The following is a 24,033-nucleotide window of genomic DNA, read 5'->3' as shown; positions in this document are numbered from 1 at the left end:
CTGATAGTAAGCACCAGTACCGGTAGGATATAGAGACTGGTAAAATATCATAGAGGGAAGCACAATGGACCACTACAGGTCTAAGTGCATGGGGAAACCCACCCTCTCTAATAACTAACTAACTAACTAAGCACTATGCCATGAAGGCATATGAGTGAGTGGATGTATAGACCCACGTTTTCTTGACCTCAGCACTAGTTTGTGGTGAGTGGTCAGCTTCACGCCCCGACCGCTTTACCTCCGGGAAAAGTGCCCCGGTACCCATTGGATAGGAGGCTGGGTGCGCCCCAGATCCGGTCTGGACGACATGGAGAAGTGAAAATTCTTGCCCCCACCGGAATTCGAACTCAGATCGCTTGGTCGTCCGGCCCGTAGCCAGTTGCTATACCGACTGAGCTACCCCGGTTCATGATATAACCCAGAATATTGCAAAAATGAAAAACAGAAGAGTATAACAGCATAGCAGCAGATTCCTTCATCCCGTCTTATACACCTGAGGATGGCCAGGTAGGCCGAAACATGTCGTGGTATATGATAAAGAGACGAAGACATGTGAATGTTTATTGAAGTTGAACATGGAAGGTAAGAAGTGGGACACAAAGTTCGATACACAGCGCAACAGGATACTGCCATACAATATTACATAGAAAACATGTCACTCGTAAAGTAATGTTGAATTATTTATATATCTATATGTCCCAGATGCCGGTCACGGTAGCCGAGCGGTCTAAGGCGTGCACTGCCTTCGCTCGCTCGGAAACCGGGATGGTGGGTTCGAATCTCACTCAGGGCATGGATGTTTAGTTTGTGTGTGTGCGTTTTTCTGTGTTTGTGTACATGTAGAGGCCTTGCGACAAGCAGATCACCCGCCCAAGGAGTTCTACCGTATGTGTAAGATCTAGAAAAACCGAAGTGAACGGAGAAGTTCATGGAGGTAGGCCTAGGCCCACTGGGGCTGTAGTGCCAAAGAAAAAAATGTGTCTCAGATTTTTAAAATTATAATTGTAGTCAAAGTGTCCAATGAAGTTACTTTCTATACCGTTAAGTGTCTCTTCAAGTTCTCCTTCTCTCTCTCTCTCTCTCTCACACACACACACACACACACACAGATTAAATTGCTTTCTCTAGCCTTACGTCTCCCCCAAGTTAACTCCCTCTCCTGTCTCCGAGACAACTCTCCCTTTCACCAACTGCATTTAAGGATCATGCTATTTCGTAACACACCCTCCACTCGACCGGAGTGGAGGGACGCATGTGTGTTGATCTCACGGTACAATTTTCTGATTAGACTGTTCTATGGGGCGACCTTTTTGTGGTCTAGCGGTCAGAGTTCCTGGCTACAGATCCAGAGTCCCGGGCTCGATTCCCGGCGTTACCAGATTTTCTGAGAAGTAGTGGGTCTGAAACGGGATCCACTCAGCCTCGTGAGGATAATTTAGGAGCTATTTCAAGGAAATAGGGGCTCCGGTCTTGAAAACCGAAATTAACGGCCGTGGGGATCCGTTGCGCTGACCACGCGACATCCTCTATCCGCTAAGTTTGGCGCTAACTTCGCCGACTTCCATGTCGTCCAGACCGGCTCTGGGGTCCACCCAACCTCTATATCCAATGGGTACCGGGGGCTCTTTCCACAGTGGTAAAGCGGCAGGGGCGTGAAGCTGACGGTCTACCTCCAGCTAGTGCAGAGGTCAAGAAAATATGGCTGTATACTTCCACTCCCCCATGCGCCTTCATGGCGTAGGACAACTTTACCTTTACCTTAAATTGCCACTGACCGATCAAAAGGTGTGGAAAGTATGCAGAAAGAAATGATATCACAACCACCTCTACTTCCCCCCACCCCACCCCTGCACCGTAGCAAGACCCCTTGATGCACAGAACGGCAGGCAGTGAAGAAGCCAAACTGCAGTGGATATACCTAGGTCGCTTTATGCACCGTATAAATGCGGTTAGGGAGGCCAAGCAACAGGACGAGAGAATGAAAAAATGCAAGAAACTTGGATGAAAATTTGTGGGTATTAAAAAATAAGTATAATTTTACACTATATATTTTTCAGTTAAAATGTTTTTTGTCTTTCGTAGTTCAAACTATTGGGGGCAAGCGGTAGCGTAGTTGGTTGAGGCACTATGCTACAAGCCGGAAGGTTGCGGGTTCAAATCCCGATTTTCATTTTCATTTTACCTAATCCTTCCAGCCGCACTATGTCCCTGGGGTCGATTCAGCCTCTAACAGAAACGAGTACCAGGAATATTCTAGGGGGTAAAGAGCGACCGGCGCTTAAGGCTGCAACCTTACCGCCATATATGAGCTGATTGTCTAGAAAATGTGGGAGCCTCAATATCTCACAACCCTATGGGCCTTCACGGCCTGTTTCAGGGATAGCTTTACTTCTTTTTCCTTTACTTTTAGGCCAAACTATTGCATGGGAGCTATTCCTTATCTTAGATTCATGTAATGTAAACAGATATCTGAAACTTCGCCCATTGTAATATATTAAGCTACTGAAATATAACCATTATGGCCAAAATGTTAAGGTATAATGTATTTAATACCTTAGAATAGGACCTGGTAGTGTCTTATAGCTGGTCAAGAAATTTGCCGACTCTTTCGGAACCGAAAAGCTGATAGTATCGTATTCACAAGAGCCCGCCATTGGACCTGTAGGGGACCAGGTGAATCCAGCCCGCTCTTTCGCGCCGTGTTTCTTTTTAGATCGGTTATAATGTTAACTTCGTATCTAAGCCTAGGCACAAATTGGTTTCTTCCTCACGCAGAACGTAAATTAAGTGAAATACGGCACTGAGTTAACTGGCATAGGATATTGCTACTAATAATCATCTACAAAAAACACCACAGAAGTTTACACTTCGAAACAACTACAGGAATAAGATTTAGAAGTACATAACGACGGTATAAAAGCAAGCCGACAGATAAGGTCCAAAAAATCAATAATTGAACTACAGAAATGTTGGTCACCCCTAGTAACGTCTACTTGCCCCTTGAAGGGTATGAGCGGAGTTCGGTCACGTGCTGAACATGAGGGTCCCCATCTCGTCCATTTGTAACTTCTCACGGAACTGTACCACGAGAAATCACAAGGTCAGAACTCAACGGACCAAGATCTGCCGCCCGACATTTCGTTCTGGTGACCGAATTCACAGTTCTCAAGCAAGAGCTCCGAACGCAGAGGTGTTATGCAACTCGAAGGCCGACAACTGCCAAGAGAGATACATGAAAAATATAAACTTAGTTACAATAACTGATAAAGCAGGCCAAGAAAACTACAATCAACAAGTCACATGTGCGACTAACCTAATTTTAGATTCTAATGGGTTCTGACGATGGTGGATGACATACAGAATTACTGGGTTTTTGGACTTTTCCCATCGTCCGGAATTCTAAGTAATAGAGGACACTCTAGGAAATAGAGGACACGACGTTCCGGAAACTGGATCTGTTTCCGTCTTCAGGTTAGAAAAGAAGACAACTACTCAGTTGGGCCCCTTAGAAAGAGCTAATCTCAATCACTGGATCGTTCTAAGGAGCCCAACTGAGTAGGAAACAGATCCAGTTTCCGAAATTTCCTGTCCTCTATTACCTAGAATTCCGGACGATGGGAAAAGTACAAAAACTCGGTAATTCTGTGTAACCTAATTTTGCTCTGTCACTATATTACAGAGAATGAAATTTCTGGGGCTTGTAGCGCGCATGGGGAAGACGAGAAATGCATGTAAAATATTAGGAAAATTCTTGTAGGGAAAAATCCTTTGGGAGACTTGAACGTCACGTGTTCCGGAGACTATAGACGGTGTTTGGATTGGTAATTAGATCTGTTGCACAATTCTGCAGCTCCTGACAACACTTCACAAATAACTATCACACAAAGACTAGTGTTCTCAGTCTGTCTTCACCGCGCTGCTTGGTAAAATCTTGCAAAAGTAGATCATTTTGTGCTCCCAGGCTCACGTCCTCGCAGGCTGGCGGCCATCTCACACGAACCACCTACTCTTCTAACTGCTGTCTGAGGACTCTTTCGTAATGACAGCTGGTCCTCGTTATACAGGGTGACTCACGAAGTTTTACCCCGGCTTATGGTACATATTCCTGGGGTTATTTCCTGCAAAATGTCCTTATAAACTTGTGGTCGATTTTCAGTAGTTACGGAGTAACAATAGATTTTCGAAACGCATCATTGTGAATGCAGCGCTATGCTTCAGCGTGGGCGACCATTCGTTCCAGTCAGCTATGTCAGCAGATAAGGTAGACCGGTTTGAATGTTGCGCGTAGGTAGATAGGCAGAGCGGTTCATACGCGTGCGACGCGTTGTGTTGACGTGCAGGGAGACATTTTTGAAAATCTTATGTAAATCCAGTCGTCTTCTAAAGCACTACAGTTTAAAGGAAACAGATTGATAAAAGGGTGTGATATGCAACCATTGGTATGTTTACAGAATGGGATGCTGAATATAATGTAATTTTGTAACATAAAATCGATGAAAAATGTTGCACAAAGCAAAATTAAGAAATAAAAAAAATGGTTTTAGAATGCTTCTTTCCTAAAACATTAACGATTTAAAAAGTGTTTTTATTGTATTTCTAATTTGTTTTGACTGAAAATCGAAGAAAAAAAGATTTTTCGCCAGTTTTCAAATTACTGTATCTCTTTAATTATGAGTCGGATACCATTAGTATATTAAAATTTTTTGTTTCAAATTACCTCAGGAATGCCCTCCCTAATTGGGGGTAAAACTTCATGAATCGCCCTGTATAGACTCGGCGCGAATCGCACAGAAAACACCGTTTCGACCAGTTCTTCTATTGTTGGGTGACGTCGCTATACGTTGGAACGCATAGACAGTACTGTTCCTCTGTTGTGTGCGCAATCGTTGTTACGCTGATGAGTTATTTATTGTACCGTAACCTAGTAACAGCTATCTCTTCAGAGAGAATGCCATATTAGCGGATCGTAGATAAATGGGACATGAACACGAGACATGGATACAACTGCTTTCATGCGTGTACAATGGAAAACTATTACGACTTTTAATTCTCTTAATATTAGGGAATTTCTTCGATATCTCAGTAAATTTCAGTTCTGTGGCCGCGCCATTGTTCAAGCGGTTAGTCGCTGGCTTCCCAATGAGGCGGCCCGAGTTCGATCCCGGGTCTGGTCAAGTGGGATTTGTGGTGGACAAAGTGGCGCTGGGGCGGGTTTTCTCCGAGTACTTCGGTTTCCCCTGCCAATCTTCATTCCACCAATTGCTCCACAATCACCCTCACCTATCATCTGGGGCTGGTACAATAGGCCAGAAGTGGCCGCAGTACAAGGGACTTAGTCCCACCCCACTAGCAATAATAAAAATAACTTTGATCCAGATATTCTCTCCAGCACTCTGTTCTCCGACAACCTAAATCAGCGTTCTCCCAGTAAAGTGAAAGACCAAATTTCATACCAGTACAAAACACGCATGTTTATACTCAGGTATTATATTGGTTATTACTTACATGGAAGGCTGATCACAGTGGCCGCGCGGTCTAAGAGATGAACTGTCTTCGCCCGCTCGAAGGCTGGTATCGTAGGTTCGAATCCCGCTCAAGGCATGGATGTCTGTGTTGTCCTGTGTGCAGGTAGCGGCCTTGCGACGGGCTGATCACTGGTCCAAGGTGTCCTACTGTCTGTGTAAAAAAGATTACGAAACTGAAGAAGAGGTCAGGGCCCAACAAAGGGCTGTAGAGCCACCGACGAATGAACTTACGCGGAGGACGTAATTAAGACAGGACTTAAGATCAAAGTTTCTGAATAGAACGGTAGCAATCTTTTCTTTTCATGATTGGCAAAACAGTTCATTTTGGGCCATAGCCTATCTTAAGAGATTCTGCCAGATGTGTCTGTTCCTGGCTTTAGATCATAATTTAGATTTGTTACTGTCGTTCCTTAATATTGGAAATTGATCACGTCCAAAGTGTTTGGTTAGTACAAATAATTTAACAACCAATTAATTTTATGTAATTACCTAATTCTGTCGCGATTAACTCAGCTTAGACCGTTAGTCGCCGCCTTCCCTACGCGGCGGTCCGGGTTCGAGTCCAGGTGAAGTCATGTCGAATACATAGTGAACAATGGCGCACAGAGACAAGTTTCCTCAGAGCACTTCGGTTTCCCCAGCCAACTCTAATGCTACCAAATGCTCCATACTCATCTAGCAGCAAGGGACGGTACAATGGGCCAATTATTGGCCGACGTACCAAGTGGGCTCAGTCTCACCCCAACCCATGAAATTTAGCTTCAGTCTGTTGTCACTAGAAAACTACCTTGTTCCATCTCTAAGAAAAAGACTGCACACCCCTGCCTTACGTAATCCTGCACTCCGAATACAGTGCTTTCATTGGTTGCATCCTGTTGTGTGTTATTTTTAATTATTAATTTAGATATATGGTATACCTTTATATTTATCTTTTATCTTATTTATGTATTTGCTACTTTAATTATATTCGCCTAGTGGGGGGTAGAGTTCAACTGGGTCCACTCGGCACGTCGGCCACTGATTGGCCTATTGTAGCCTGCCCTGGGTGATTATGATAATGGAGAATTTGGTGAAATGAAGATTGGCAGGGGAAACCAAAGTACCCGGAGAAAACCCGCCTCAGCGCCACTTTGTCCACCACAAATCCCACTTGACCAAACCGGGGATCGAACACGGGCCGCCGCGGTGGGAAGCCAGCGACTAACCGTTTGAGCTATGGCGCAGCAAATCTTTATGTTAGTATACAATACGACGCGTTGCACCGGTAAGGGTCCATATCGGTATCTCAATAACTATACGTGTTCCTGTATATAACAGCCTGATGATGGTCTTATACGACCGAAACATGTAGCAGCAATAAAGATCGAAACTAAAACTGAGTACTGTTGTGTTGAAGGCAGACATAGTTCCTATACATACAGTGCGGTAGTTTGGTTATACTGGGATCTTGAAACACTCGTGCTCGTAAAATGGATTCCTAGATGATGATGACGACATTCCCAGTTATAGGCAAATAATACGGACTCTATAACCGTCCTCTTAGTGCCCTTACGTTGTGGCTCCGTCTGAATACTAGTGAGGGGAGTAGGAGTCAAGGCGATCGGCCCCTCTGCTCCGATGACCACTTTGACGCTGCCCTACCTGGTGTTGCTGCTTCTGAAGTTGCTGGGTCGTAGCTGGTTTCGGCTTGACCCGGCTCCACCGCTTCTTCCTTCCGTTGAGAATACTGGGGGTTAGATTTTATGATTGGATCTGATAGTATGGGCGCCAGCAAACAGCTAGAGCCTGTTTACGGTGCATAATATAGTGGGGAAGTAGTGAGCATGTGGGTTTGACTACACAGTGGAGATGAGTCTCTCTTCATGTCGGATACGGGTCAGGCTCGGACAAGTGAGGGTGAAGCACCTCTTCCCCACCCCGGCACTACTGCCCCAGAGGGCCTAGGCCTACCTCCATGAACTTCTCTGTTCACTTCGGTTTTTCTAAATCTTACACATTCGGTAGGACTCCTTGGACGGGTGATCAGCTCGTCGCAAGGCCTCTACCTTCACACAAACACAGAAAAACACACACATACAAACTAAACATCCATGCCCTGAGTGGGATTCGAACCCACGATCCCGTTTTCCAAGTGAGCGAAGACAGTACATGCCTTAGACCGCTCGGCTACCGTGACCGGCGTGAAGCACCTCTAATCAACACAAGTCACTGTACCACCACAACACTTTATTGTTGTTCTTCTTAGGGACACTCGGCTGCGTAAATTCTCACAATCTGATTTAGTTTTGGCTTACAAGCAGCGGGTGTTACACTTGCATAAAAATGCACTCGATCAGCTCAACTTATAACCGTCCGCTTATGGATTAAGCTAAATCTCAATATGAGTCGTTATGAGAGCAAAATTTTGTACTTCTTATATCTTTTAGCGCGTGTGATGCGGGGCTTGCCTCCGCCAAGTTCTGAAGTTGATAGACGACTAAAATTTTAGACTGAACTCTCTGCCGAGCCAGAAGTCCTAACTGAGTTGTATCTGCCTATTCTCCTCTCCTCCTAGTTTTCCTGATAGGCTGATTCAAATAAGTGGAGTTGGCTTAATTTTGGCTCCGGCCAATGACAGATTATTTTTAAGGTAATTTCGCCCTAAAAGACCAAACGGAGAAATTGACAGCGATTCAACTTATGAGGGATCGCTAATGATCTCCTGGAACTCCTACTTTGACTAACGCCTGGTGGAAACTGTCACTTCTCGAATTCTCAAAGTGGCTTGCCGCTGTAAGTCTAATTCTCAAAATCTAAAGACACTCAGTGGGTTCCTTGAAGTATTATTTTCTGCCCTTTTTGAAAATTGGTGGAATGAACATTGGCAGGGGAAACCATAATACTCGGAAAGAACCCGCCCCAGCGCCACTTTGTCCACCATAAATCCCACTTTACCGGACACAGGGATCGAACCCGGGCCGCCGCGGTGGAAAGCCAGCGACTAACCGCTTGAGCTATGGCGCGGCCCCATCTCCCTCGGTATGAAGAACAGCAACCAAGGCTCAGAAACTTTAGAATAAAGTCAACCTAAAAGAAGGACAAATTATTCTATTTACAGGACAGTGATTATTTAGAACTCGAAATTTTTATTAGAAGAGTTAACTGATATGCCATAATATATTCCATCCATTGAAGCCGGGATAGCGCAGTCGGTATAGCGACTGACTACGGGCTGGACAGCCGAGGGGTCGGAGTTCCAGTCCTGGTTGGGTCAAGAATTTTCACTTCTCCAAGTCGTCCAGCCCAGCTCTGGGGTCCTCCCAACCTCCTACACAATGGGTGCCGGGAGTTCTTTCCCGGGTGTAAAGCGGCCAGTGCGTGAAGCTGACCACTCACCTCCAACTAGTGCCGAGATCAAGAAAACCTGGATCAATATATCCACTCTCCTAAACTCTTTCATGGCGTAGTGCTTAATTAGTTATGCGCAAGGACAACTTTTTTTCCTTTTGGCACTACAGCCCCAGTGGGCCTAGGCCTGCCTCCATGAACTTCTGTGCTCACTTCGGTTTTTCTTGATCCTACACATTCGGTAGGACTCCTTGGGCGGGTGATCAGCTCGTCGCAAGGCCTCTACCTGTACACAAGCACAGAAAAACACACCCACAAACTAAACACTCATGCCCTGAGTGGGATTCGAACCCACGATCCCGGTTTCCAAGCAAGCGAAGACAGTACATGCCTTAGACCGCTCGGCTACCGTGACCGGCCAAGGACAACTTTACCTATTTCATATTCCATCCACTATATGAACGAGAGTGCGTCATCTTCAGTTGGTGACGTAGACCGTTACGTCATATTAAAAAATNCCCCGGTTTTAGGAGAAGGATGATCTTTGCTACTTTCCACTGAGCGGGGAAGTAGCCAGTGAGGAGAGAGGCGTTAAAGATTTGGGTGAGATACTGTATTCCAACAGGAGGTAGTTCTTTTAGCATTTTCCCCGTGATAAGGTCATATCCTGGGGAGGTAGAGGACTTGAGGCCTTTGATGATGGAGTTGACTTCTGATTTGCGAAAGCGGATGGGGGGGAGTTCGAGTTGATGCGGCTCTTCTAGGTGGTGGGTGAGTGCTTCTTCGTCTTCTGGTGGGTTTGTAGTTGGATGTGGCTGGAATACGGCCGTTGCCGGTTGAAATTTCAGACACACACATGAGTTCTCTTCCGTAAGATTGTCTACGCAAAGTATAAAGTACGTTGGTTTGGAGAGTAGACGGTCTTTGCCTTCCATCCATCAGCAGGAACGAGGAAAGACCAGACTTGAAAAGGAAACAAACAGATGTATTCATACAAAATGCTTTCATTTCAATGGTTTGAGCAGTACACACACTGTTCCGATTAGAGAATAAACAACTTCTCCGACCAGCTGCTCCAGTATCAAACACTGCAGACCCTCAAGTTGGCAGCACGTCTGCCCTGCCACATACTCAATGCCAGGCCGTTGTCCTGTTCTGCAATTGTCTGCATACATCAGGGACAAAAAAAAAATATTTTTATTTGGATGGCTTATGTGGCCATTTTGAGGTTACTGCAGGCCGGAGAACCTCGCGAGAAAAAGTCTGTAAACAACCTTAAACAGCTCTCTAATTATTATACCCACTGTCTGTATGTACTTCATAGCTAACCTGTATTAAAGAACATAACATTACTAGCCTCAATAGTTAGAACAGGGTATTCTAAGTTCTGAGTGATGTTCTTAAGGTGTTAAAACAGGTATTAAACTGAATTTGAAGGAGGCTCCTCCCGATTTATATGAAGATATGAGAATAGGGATGCAGAACTTTAATTTGTCTAAACATCTCGATTTCAGTCTCCATTTTGCGATTACAGTGCCATGTGTAAGAAATTAGAGTTATTAGAAATATCAGAGCATCGCTGCAGGCAGGATTTTGCCAACTCAAAGCTTAGGTGTGTGTATAGTCGGTTAACTACACTGTGTGAACTTCAGAAGAAAATTCAGAGTCCAATAATAAGCCAATTAGACGATAATCACTTTCGGTGAACTGTATAAAGCGCTGGGAAGAAGGGAACTGAGACTCTATACACTGCATCCCGTTGTATGTATAATACCTTACAGTTATGACCGTCAACACAACAATGAAAACGGAATATCTTCAAGTGATGGGGCACCGCGGTAGCGTAGTTGGTTGAGGCACTATGGTACAAGCCGGAAGGTAGCGAGTTCGATTCCCGATAAAGTCACTGGATTTTTTCACTATGGCCTTGGGGTCGACACAGTCTCTAACAGAAATGAGTACCAGGGAACTTCCTGGGGGATAAAGGGCGGCCGGCGCGTAAGGCTGACAACTTTACCGCCATCTGTGAGCCGATTGTCTAGAAAATGTGGGAACCTCAACGTCTAAAACCCTATGAGCCTTAACGGCCTGTTACAGGGATACCTTTACTTTTTTTTTCTTCACTTTTTTATCTTCAAGTGAAGACAAAAACGGATGTCGATATACGTTCTACTTATTTAATTCAAGCATGGATTTCGCACTACACGTTTCGACCTATGATTTAGATCACCTTCAGGCACCTTCAATGATCTGCTCTTATAAACCAAGTTATTAAAGTTAATTGTCCCAATATGGATCCATATTGCACAACTGGTGTCTGTTACTGCGGACGAATACTTATATGTGAAGTGACAGTAAAATTAAATTACAGCGTTATAATGACGATTATTACAAGTAGTTTTTTTTCCCATCTGACGTTACAGCCCCCAATTTGGGCATTGGATTACCTCCATGAAACTCTCCGTTTCATTTCGGTTTACTAGATCTCAGACATTTGGTAGGACTCTTTGGGCAGGTGATCAACTAGACGCAACGCCTCTACCTGTACACAATCACAGGAAAACGCGCGCACACACACACACACTAAACATCCATGCCTTGTGTGGGATTCGAACCCACGATCCCGGCTTCCAGCGAGCGAAGACAGTACATGCCTTAGGCCGTTCGGCTACCGTGACCGGCCTCTTACAAGTAGTTACGATTCATAATTTGAAGTTAAATAAGATATATCAACATCTGTTTTTGTCTTCACCCGAAGATATTCCGTTTGTGTGTGTGTTGACGGTCATAAGAAAAGGGAACTGCGCAGTACTTCGGAATTCGCCTAAGGGACTATTATTATTATTATTATTATTATTGGAGGGGGTGGGTTTCCCCATGCACCGCGACTAGTGGTCTATTGTACGTCCCCCTGTGATATTCTACCAGTCTCTATACCCTACCGATACTGGTGCGTGCCATCAGTCCCGACTCAGCCAGCGAGTTCGACCTCAACTGGCTCAGCGGTATCTAGATGCTTCCCCCATCTACCAGAGGCATTAGAGACTATTGTTGGGCGGGAAATGTCCTTAATAATTTGGCTCAGAGGCCTCCTTGAAGCATGAGGTTCTTTTACGTGCCGTGAAGCTACGACACGGGACTCACGGCTTAAAGTCCCTCCCGGAGGACTTGTTCCCTGAATTTTTCCGCCCTTAAAAATTCCACGACCTCCGCCGGGTTTGAACCCGCGTACCTTGAGTCATGAGGTGGGAACGTTACGCCTAAGGGACTAAGTAAAACAATAAAATCCTATCGGGATAGATATTGTTCTGGTCGATATTCGAACTGGACATCTCCGGAATAGAGTTCAGATAATTTGCCACTTGGGCCAGCTTCTCAGCAATTGTTTAGCTATTATCTTATTAATGTCTCGTATCCTCACTACAAATATAAACCAAAAAAGATAGGCCTTAGGATACAGGCTACACTTCTTACTGAAGGAAGAATTACTACAAATGTCCATACAAAATATTTTCATGTTTCGTGTCGTGAGGAATACAAATTACGTAGGCTGCAACTTGAACGACAACTGTCGAGATAAGGCAAATTGGTAATTCCCACACAATACGAGCAGTTCGTGTATCTGCATCTGCCAGACTGAGTCTCGCGGCTTGCTATCTTGGTTGCAGTCTCTTCAGTGATTGTTCCTGCAGCTTCTAACGGCAGGCTCATGCCAGATATGGCGGCGGGCTGTTTCCTTCCTGTTTCCCATCTCCGGAGATTACATCCTAAAAGGCACGCCTGAAGACTGAGGTGTTACGCAACTCTTTCGGGCGATTTCTCCGATAGTACCTAACAGCAATCGCATTTGATTTCTGCATCATTCCTAACTCACCATTCACAAACATATTAGTGATTTATGCTTATAAACGACGCAATTGAGGATAAATTTAAAGCTGCCTAGACACTACGTTATCAAGACATATTTATGTTGGACAGAATAACAAGGCTATAATTACAAAAACTACATGGAGACTAACTGAAGTTCTTAAAAATAAAACGATATCTAGCAGGACAGCAACTACACACGTGGCCTTAGTACATTACGTGGCTGTACCATAGCTCAAGCGGTTAGTCGCCGGCTTCCCACCGCGGTAGCACGGGTTCGATCCCAGGTCAGGACATGTGGGTTTGCGGTCGACAAAGTGGTACTGGTACAGGTTTTCACCGAGTACTTCCATTTCCCCTGCCAATTCTCATTCCACCGGCTGCTCCATATTCATCATTTATCGTCCGGGGCTGTTACAAAAGACCAAGCACTGGCCAAAGTACCGAATGGACTCAGTCTCACCCCATCCCAATAAACTAAAAAAAAAAAAAGTAGGATAGATGTGAGCAAAATACAAACCGCAGGACGGATTCACTGTCAGGATATTTAACGATGCAGAATCAGATACAGAGTTTAAATAGTCTGGACTGAGATGAAAATATAATTGACAATAGAGAGTTCCTAAGTCCCGTGAAGGGAGCGGCACCATCCTGCTATAAGTTACTATATCGGCACTCGAGTGGACAGACAGGAAGAACACGAAATGACCCGAATTAAGGATATAAGGTATACGATATTGTGGGCTCTTGCATCGTACAGTCTTGAAGGGGATTAGAAACGTCTGGGAGGCACCTACTGCAGCTGCTGTCATAACTTTGGAAGACCGCAAACAAAATACGTGAAAACATAGTTATTCTGTGTACTAATATTTACATTTTTAGGTTAAAGTAAAGGTATCCCTGTAACAGGCCGTGGAGGCCCATAGGGTTGTGAGATGCTGAGGTTACCACATTTTCTAGACAATCGGCTCATAGATGGCGGTAAGGTTGTCAGCCCTACGCGCCGGTCGCCCTTTACCCCCGAGAATATTTAAAAAATATTCCTGGTACTCATTTCTGTCAGAGGCTGAGTCGACCACAAGGCCATATTGCGGCTGGAAGGATTAGGTCAATTGAAAAAAATCCAATGACCCAATCAGGATTTGAACCCGTGTTTAGTATAAAATGGAAATACGAAAGAATCTGAATAAATTTGTAGCAAACATTTCCCGAATTAAATCTGTTTTTCTTTGAATGAGAATGTTCGAAGTCTCAAGATGTCCTTATATTCATGAATATCGTAGATATTACAGAAATTCTAGTTATTCTGCTTCCTGCGCGGTCAGAGCGTTCTATTCAACAGCCAGACATTTACCTTGAGTTAATGAAGAACTTGTGAAAATCCTCAAATCTGGTCAGAACTGGATTCCAGGGATATCTTTGAATAAGGAATTCCAACACTCTCTGGAATTGCAATAACATTGCCAACTGGATGCAAACTTGTTTCACTTGGATTGTCTGTTGTTACGCGCCATATTATCATAAAATAGCACGGGAGAGCACTCGAGTTCACGTTATGAACAATCATGAAGAGAACTGCATAAACATTAAACAATTTAACTGCAATATAAGGACGGCTGTAACTTTGAATGTTTATTACGGTATTCTAAATTAGTCATTAATGTGAATCGCTATGGAATGGTCGATTTCCTGGCAGGGGTACAGACTTCATTTATGGCCACGTCATTATCTATTAAGAGGACCATGCATATTTAAACCAAACAGGTAATTTCAGTTGTTTCCCGGTGTTAATGCGACCGGAACGTGAAATTGATTAATCACAACCATCTAGAGTGATGGTTACACGCCTGCGTGGTGGGGTACGCAGGTCAGAGGCAACTAGACTTTATGTAACAGGACTAGAAAGACGCTGACCTACGCAAAGTTCAACGATCTATAGTCCTGATCCTATTATTAAGGCTGCTTTCCCACTGGTGTGACCGGTTGCATGAGATGTGCGATTCTATCTCTATACAACTATCCCATCACTTTTCATAGGACCCCGACGCGATCGAAACTCAAGTTTCAGCGACCTTCGTAACCGCAGCTGCGCGCGGTCGAACGAGCCGGTTTCTTATCGACTTTCGTTTCGTACTCGTACAGCAACATTGGGGTTAGCGTTTGCTTGCTACATGTTCGTTGCAATGCAGAAATCCGATGCATTGTACAACGTGAAATGTCAGTGCATTTATGATTATAAACTGAGAACATTTCTTCATACTAAGCAAGAAACGTAATTGCTCAGTCGGTCGCTTCAATGTGTATGCGCCAAGTACAACAGATGTCCAGTGTGAAACATCTGGGAGATCGTGGCTATACGTCTTCTCCACACGTAATAAAATAATAAAAAGATATTTAAAATAGAAGTCATGACTATGTCATCTTTAATCCTAAAGTTTACCTTCTGAAATATTTTATTTCGCCACCCTATTAACGGGATAAGGGGTAGCGTAGTGGGTATAGCGACTGTCTACGGGTTGTATAGATCCACATTTTCTTCACCTCGGCACTTGCTGGAGGTGAGTGGTCAGTTTCACGCCCCCTGCCGCTTTACCGCGGGGGAAAGAGCCCCCAGTACCCATTGGATATGAGACTGGATAGTCCCCAGAGCTGGCCTGGACGATGTGGAGAAGAGAAAATTCTTGACCCTACCGGGACTGGAACTCCAACCCCTCGATCATCCAGCCCGTAGGCAGTCCCTATACCGACTGCGCTACCCCAGCTCACGGCATATGTTTAGTCAAATATTTAAACTTTCCATTCATTCATTCACTCCTCAATGGCTCTAAACCCCTTTCTTGGGCCCTGGCCGATTTTTCAGTTCCGTAATCTATACACAGTCGGTAGGACTCCTCGGACGGGGGATCAGCCCGTCGCAAGGCCGCTACCGATACAAAGGACGGGACAAACACAGAATAAACGCACATCGACATCATGCCTCGAGTGGGATCCGAACCCACGATCCCAGTGTTCAAAAGGGCGAAGACAGTTCATGCCTCTCAGTGCACGCGGCCACTGCGATCGGCATTAAAACGTTTGGTGATAAATATTGCAATGGAATGTCTATAGAAATTATTATTTTCAGTTTCGAAGATTGTAAGCCTTCCTTATGCGGCAATTTTACACTCATGCCTAACTTGCACTAAGGGGAGAACCGAGACAATACAAAATCGTTGCTAACAGGAACTAGAGGAGCTGCTTGTATCAGGCAGCATTACAAGAAGAAAAACCGGAAACGAGAAGAATCTATGTAGATCCGTATAAGCGGACTCTTCACCATCACAAAATTTATAGAACGGCCAAAATCAGTGTGTCATTGATTCCGTCCTGAAGACATCAGCAGGCATTTATACTCCACGTACGTTTGCAGCACCACGACTAAAACATACTGACGAAATGGCAACTTTGCTTATAGCGGTTGAATACATTGACAGCAGTTCGAAACGGGGTTCTTTGGCACGTGTAAGACATCACTGCCGACCACGAGTTGAGTGCCAGGCAGAGTACTAATACCGCAGCGACCACGCACATCCTCATTGTGGGTCTGGGGCGAAGGTCGACTCCCAGCTTCCGCCACGTCGATTCCTCCTGTAAAAATCGGTAGCTACTCACAGCAACTTGTTCATGTCTGGAGAAACGAATATAGTTAAATTAAAGCACTGCTTGTTGAGCTTAGGTATTCACATTCCTAAATAAATAAATTTATGTAAAAAAATCATCCAAGAAAAGCTAGTACTTAATTCCACACATCCAAAACCCATTTGTCCGAGGTACATTTTAATATCATCCTCCCATATATGTCTATGTCTTCAAGGTCGTCTCTCTCCTTGATATTTTCGGATGAAAATTACGTATGCATTTTTCTTTTCTTTCTTTGCGTACTATATCTGTCGTCGTATTGTTTACTTTTATAGGGATTACATACTTTTATTTGTACCAAAAAATACGTTGAGCTTTTTATTATTTAGTAAATCGCTGCTGTGTGATCACATATCCTATTTCAGAGCTACTAGTCACGGCAGTGTTTCCGCTGCAGAAGGAAACAAACAAATTTTGCGGGTCCCTTTTACTCGTACATTTAATAAATTACTTTTAAAACTCAATCATTTTATGTAATATAATCTTTCAGTATATGAGTTTTCTTCTTGGGTGACGCATTCTTTAAGTTTTTGCTTAATACTGCAGAGACATCTCTTGTAGACTACATATCTTCATGTTTTTATTGTCTAAGAAAGTAATGCATAGTGCTGTGCCTTTATGCTTTCAACATAACTGGCATAACATTTTTAAGTACTGTTTCAGGTATAAGTTTATAATGCGGCAAGTAATAAAACTAAAACTCCGTGGTCTGTAGTCCGCAAGCGAACTATACCGACGGAGCGAACGTCGCTTGTCGGTGAAGTTAGTACCAACTTCTGCGGATAGAGGGTGTCGCGTGGTCAGCGCAACGGACCCTACGGCCGTTAATTTCGGTTTTCTAGACCGGAGCCCTCTACTTTTCCATTCAAATAGCTGCTCCATTATCCTCACGAGGCTACTAAGTGGATCCCGTTCCAGACCCACTACTTCTCAGAAATTTTGGTGTCGCCGGGAATCGAACCCGGGGCCTCTGGATCTGTAGCCAGGCGCTCTGACCACTAGACCACAAAGGCGGTAATGTGGAATGTAATACTTCAACTAAGTACGGTATGAGTCTACTTCTCCGGGTATTTCTATTTGGTTCGAGGTATTAAAACCGAATCAAATTTAACGTACGCCTACTTGAGTTAATAAATGTAAACAGGTGAAAGTATATAAAATATCAACAGATATGAATAGAGATGATAATTTATAAAACAGAATCAAACTATTCTTAAAATAAAAATAAAACGAACAACAATTGTCTGAAAATTATGTTACGATGTGAGAACTGAATAAATAATAAGGCAAAAAAGCGTTCGACTAATAATTGGAAAGTAAATTTCCTTGAAAAATTCATAGTTTAACTCTGCAATTGTTAACAGCTAGGTCTCTGTAGGTCTATTTACGTTTACAAAATATATTTCACACTCAACAATGACGTAACTATGGAACAAAGTATCACATGTTATGTAAGTGTTTGTATATGTGTAAATGTGGATATGTACGTAAGCATAAAGCGAAAGTACGTTAAAAGGACGGCATGTTCGACTGCCTTTACGCTCGCATTTCCGTAGCAACTTAAGGCGTTTCGGTGAAATTCGGTATGGAGCAACTGCACCAAATGTAACATGGCTATTCTAATTTTTCTCCGTATTTCGTCTTCTAAAATCCTTACTTTTCATGCCACTCATTCAAAAATTGTTTTCATGTATCAGAATATTGTCCAAAGTATAGAAAGATGAATTCGCAACAAGTAATAAGAGTTCTACCTTCTGGGACATAACACCGAAAACATCGAAGATAGTGGCGACATCTTCATCAGAGATGTCGGTTGAATTTCGACGGATTGCACGGCGTTATATCCCAGAAGATAGAACTCTTCATAACCACCGCTGTGACAACCTCAAATTACTAAGTGCACTACTCAGCTGTCATTAATATCTACAACTTTCGTTCGACAGGACCGCGCCATAGCTCAAGCGGTTAGTCGCTGGCTTCCCACCGCGGCGCGGGTTCGATCCCGGGTCTGGTCAAGTGGGATTTGTGGTTGACAAAGTGGCGCTGGGGCAGGTTTTCTCCGAGTACTTCGGTTTCCCCTGCCAATCTTCATTCCACTAATTGCTCCACAATCACCCTCGCCCTCATCTTGGGCTGGTACAGAAGGCCAGAAGTGGCCTCAGTACAAGGGACTAAGTCCCACTCCATTAGCAATAAAAAAATTCGTTCGAAAGAATTTTCAATATTTGTACATATTTAATACCGCCCTCGCTGACTTGTCAGACTGTTCAAAATTAGTTTCAACGCTATAAAATATTTTCAGGTGAGGTAGCATTTATACAAAATAATCCTGCATAAATAGATAAAAAAGAAGTATTTAAGAAAGAACTTAGTATTGGTTCTAGGCTTCTCGGTCAGTCTGTATTAACCTTGATGTTCCGTGTATTTCTAGTTAGTCATCACGTCCTTATGTGTAGGCTAGAAAACATAAAGTGCGGCGAGTAGGCAGAAAAGCGTAATGCACTTAAACCATACATTCATCTTCGAACTAATGTAATTTGTGAAGCATACTGTGAGATAGCTTTCCCACCTCTGTCCGTCTGTAACTGCGAATAGGGACGTACAGCGTAACATATGAATGAATCCAATTGGATAACATTATGTAACGAGCGAATTGCAAGCATTTGTTTACTGCTGCTTACAACAGATGGCACTTTACAAAAGAGCTGACGTCTGCAACTCTAGTCGTACTGTCATTCCATTATTAAATGATACTATTTTTACAGTTGCGAAGGAAGCCCCATCTTCCCGTACGTTACTTGCGAGTTGCGCGTTTGTCTTCCTCTTCGATTGTCTGCCCCTCGCGTTCAGGACAGACAGACGGGTGATTGGAGATCCTAAGCTCCCAGATCTCACTTCCCTAACAGTAAAAAGAAAAAGAGATAAAGTTTTCCCTGTGCTTAACTAAATAAGCACTACACCATGAAGGCGTATGGGGGAGTGGATGGATAGAGCCATATTTCTTGACCTCGGCACTAGTTGGAGGTGAGTGATCAGCTTCAAGCCCCGGCCGCTTCACCCCTGAGGAAAGAGCCGCCGGTACCCATTTGATAGGAAGCTGGGTGAGCCCCAGAGCCGGTCTGGACGACGTGGAGAAAAGAAAATTCTTGACCCTACCGGGACTGGAACACCGACCTTTCGGTCGTTCAGCCTGTAGCCAGCCGCTATACCGACTGAGCTGCCCGGTTCCTAACATTTAAAGAGTGGTAATTTGTAATACAGGAATGTGCGGGCAGGACGACGGAAACCTCAATAAATAATGGACGGGAATTATTGAGTCTTATAAATGAGCTATATAATGTAATTTAACGTAAGGGCTACGTCCCATTCTACTACACGTCATAGTTGTAAGTGCAGAGCTACAAGACACGGGCTGCGTTGCAGACTTTCAGACTTTCACGTACCAAACGCAACAGTAAAAATTATTATTTTTTAATTCGCATAGTGGGAGGTGGAGTCCAGTTGGATCCACTCGGTACGACGGCCACTGATTTGCCTATTGTACCTGTACCGGGTGATTATGATGATGGAGAATTCGGTGTAATGAAGATTGGCAGGGGAAACCGAAGTACTCGCAGAAAACCTACCCCAGCGCCACTTTGTCCACCACAAATTCCTCTTGACCGGACCCGGGTTTGAACCCTGGCCGCCGCGGTGGGAAGCCAGCGACTAACCGCTTGAGCTATGGCGCGGCCTTAACGCAACAGTAAACAAAATATTAGCGACCTATCTCGTTTGTTTATTACATGCTGACTCGATCGAGAAAGTATTTAAGATTTTTTAAAGAATATCGTCTTACTACAACGTGTTTTTTCTCATAACAGTGATCGTCAAATACAGCATTCGAAAAGATGGCTCAGCGAAACTGTGTTATTTGTAGCTGTTAGCAATTAAAACTTCACAATTGCACTGCATGTTGCTAGAAAGCTGGTATCTGTACTGCGATAACAGATGTATGATGTAACACATTCGGTACAACATGTATTGTTTTTGTTTGTTATTCGGAGAATACACAAGGACAACGCTGAGGACAATGACTGGGCAGTTTCCTTCAGCTAGGACAAGGCTGTTTCCCACACCGTGAAAGGTGCAAAACTTCATGAAGTTGAGCAGGATTTACAAGGAAAATACAAATAATTATTACCTGTTTATGACGAGTGGCGAGTGCTCACAATCAGTTTTCCCGTTAACGATGAGTGACATGCATTTTAAATCGAATGACTTGAACACATTACATGCGCTGAGAGATTCTTAGTTTATTCCACAACATTTTTCAACTGCGTATTTTACATAATGGTACGCCTCTGTGGTCTAGTGGTCAGAGCTTCCGGCTACAGATCCAGAGGTCCCGGCTTACATTCCCGGCGCTACCAGACTTTCTTAAAAGTACGTGTAGTTGGTCTGGAACGGGGTCCACTCAGCCTCGTGAGCTACTTGAATGGGAAAGTAGCGGCTCCGGTCTAGGAAACCGAGATTAAAGGCCGTGGGGATTCGTAGCGCTGACCACGCGATACCCTCTAACCGCTAAAGTTGGCACTAACTTCGCCGACAAGCGGCGGTCGCTCGGTCGGTACAGTTCGCTTGCGGACTAAAGCAACGAAGAATATTACATATTGTAGAATAACTGTGAATGATGAACTGGGAAAGACACGGAAGAAAGCAGACTGTAATGTTTTAAGATAACATCATAGTATTTGTCTGAAGGACTGGGGAAAAATCACAGAAAACCTCAATCTGTCTAAACTGTGGCTTTGCCGGAGAGCAGGAAGTAGGGCTGGGCGTCAATACACTACACGACTGGATAATTTCCGTCGTTCTTACTGACGCCTGCAGACAACAACTTGTAAATGTCAGACGCTCCAGTAAATCTAACACAGGACAAGAACGCCAGCAAATAACTAACCAAATCCCTGCAGCAGGGTTTTTCTCTCGAGGTCCTTGCATGGAATCCGAAGGCTCATTTCCGTGTTCATGGGAGCATCCATCGGTCCATGTTCTGAGCCAGCTCAATCCCGTCTACTTTCTCACAATCTATTTCTTCTAGATCCACTTTAATATTATTATCCTAGCCAAGCCTAGGTCTTCCAAGTTATGGCTTGTTCTCTGGTTTACCATCTAAAAAGTTGTATGCATTTCTTGTTTTCCCCAAGCATGATACAAGTCCCGCCCAACCTTATTTTCATAAAATATATCATTAATTTTCATTTATTTTTGGCGGCATATTGTAATGGGTATATCATTAAATAGACCGCCTCTGTGGTCTAGTGGTCAGAGTTCCTGGCTACAGATTCAGAGGTCCGGGTTCGATTCCCGGCGCTGCCAGATTTTCTGAGAAGTAATGGGTCTGGAACGGTGTTCACTCATCCTCGTGAGGATATTTGAGGAGCTCCGGTCTAGAAAACAGAGATTAACGGCCGTGGGATCCGTTGCGCTGACCACGTGACACCCTCTATCCGCTAAAGTTGTCACTAACTTCGCCGATAAGCGGCGGTCACTCGGTCGGTATAGTTCGCTTGCGGACTATAGGCACCGGAGTTCTTGTTTTTTATATCATTAAATAATTACAGAAATATCAATCAATATAAATAGACGTAATAAGTTTTAATATACGGATCACAGATTAGGTACCCATACGTTGTCCTGTATTCAGAAAATTAGATAAGCAACAAAGGCCGGATACTCGCGCAAGAAGAATTACTTACGTTTCTGCAGCATCCATCAGGTATGCTGTATGATTTAGAGTCTCGGTCGCCTTCGACTATCGCGGCTTCCACAGACATTCCGAGATGCAAATTCCCCTAAAATATTCTGCATTATGTCATTCTTCACTACATAAAATAAGCACAATAATGAACCTTCGTATTCCACAAAACAAAGAACTTTATTGACTAGCTCAGCGACTATCAGTTTCCCAAGAAATAATCTCCTTCGTGCAGTTAGTTAATCGCAAGTATCTCCCCCCCCCGGCAGACACTCCAGGATCATTTTTTAAAAATTTGCTCTAAATATAGGAATACGCGTCTTTAATAAGTGTGGAAGTTTTTTACGTACGGCACTGGAAACAGGACCATCGACAGAAATACAATGTAATTATCATGATAATCCTGCATCAGGTCCTTAGGCTTATCTTGTCTGAAATTATATTTATCCGCTCAAACGCTCACAATTTCAATGGCACTGAATGCACACAGACGAAACATTGTACAGTCATATCTATATGAATATACTAGTTCATAAAAATAAATCTAAAAAAAATGGTGACAAATTCTTGCTAATATGGAACATGGCACAATGCATATTTAGGTTTCATTGCCGACGTTTCGGGATCCTTACTCTCTCCATTAGCGAGATGAAGTAAGTATACGACGCCTCCTGATGGTATAGGTTCACAGGTAGATGGTAACCTCTGTACATATCAGCCAGATCTATTGGGTTGTCACTTCGCCTAGCAAAAGAAGACAATAAGGGTCTCCGAAACGTTGACAATGCATCTACATCTACATCTACACAGTCGCAGCACCGAAAAGCAGTTCCATATTAGCCTTGAACGGACATGAAAGTGTGAGAATTTCTATATAGAATTACATGTTTTAACTGTTTCACTTTTTTTCCCCCAGTTCAAAACGTGGACTTGACCTTGGTCTGAGTCGGGGCTTCTCCGGCTCCCAGGCAGCCAAGCACCTCATGGGGCTCGCAGCTGCCAACTACGCAGGTGGGCCAGGCAGAAGGCGACGCAGTAGCGACGAATCCTCATAAAATATTAGCGATCCATCTTCTTCACATTCCCCACTAACATGGCACTATTCATTCACTTATTTACTGTTACATTATTAAATAACCGCCAGATCTCATTTGGTATGTAATAAAGCATAATGTTTATCCTGAATTTTATTAGGCTTAATTAATCGTAGGCACAGAAAGATATAAATGGCCTATTTGTTCACGTGTGGATCTAGTGATGTTGATTTTACTGAGGCGACAGTCAACATCTCCGTGTTCATGTACGTGTCATGATTATTGTTTCCTGGGTAAGATATCATTCCTATTGTAAAAATGTGTATAAAACTGTAGAATAAAGTGAGCAACACCTCGTACAATTCACACAGTTCCTCATGCATGTGTTTCGAATGCCTATACAGGGTGTCCCAGAAGGAATGGACCAAACTTCGGGAGGATGTTCCTTATGTTAAAGTATGCCGATATAACCCAAAACATCTATGTCCAAAGTTGAACGGTTACGGGGATAATGGCCCAAGAAAAGTGTGGTCTTCTGGCAGGTCCACGCACTGTACCTCTCAGCTGAGAGGCCTTATCTATGTTTGTCCTTGAGTGCCGTGATTCACCCTAGCCGTACGTATGTAGTTGGCTTTATCAGAACGCGCAGTCAGCCACGTTACGTCAGCGCTTGCCATTCATGTGTCATGTATAGTGCTTGGAAACCCTAAGGACAATTATGACATGGCGAGCGAGTATTTTGTACTTCAATTTTATGGCTTCATATCACTCACAAGTTAGTTTGATGTTACGTACATTATTAACATTACAGAATCCACATATTCCTGCCAGTTTTAATATGTATTTTGTAATCAACAAGTGT

At 43.7% G+C, this 24,033-nt stretch overlaps 1 protein-coding gene across 1 annotated transcript in view; it reads left to right on the top strand.

Annotated features, from left to right (window-relative positions):
• The window catches only part of LOC111873761 (diuretic hormone class 2), a 198,599-nt gene extending 175,062 nt beyond the window's left edge, over positions 1 to 23,537 (top strand). Inside the window, exon 4 of the mRNA XM_023868710.2 lies at positions 23,054 to 23,537. Coding sequence (XP_023724478.2) covers positions 23,054 to 23,192 — 139 coding nt within the window. The 3' untranslated portion in view covers positions 23,193 to 23,537. The remainder of the gene's footprint in view (positions 1 to 23,053) is intronic.
• The last annotated feature ends 496 nt before the right edge of the window (positions 23,538 to 24,033 follow it).

The sequence above is a fragment of the Cryptotermes secundus genome, unplaced genomic scaffold, assembly GCF_002891405.2.
Source record: "Cryptotermes secundus unplaced genomic scaffold, Csec_1.0 scaffold142, whole genome shotgun sequence".
Classification (NCBI taxonomy): Eukaryota; Metazoa; Arthropoda; class Insecta; order Blattodea; family Kalotermitidae; genus Cryptotermes; species Cryptotermes secundus.
The sequence above is the reverse complement of the archived record's forward strand: the minus strand, read 5'-3'. Positions and strand labels throughout refer to the sequence as shown.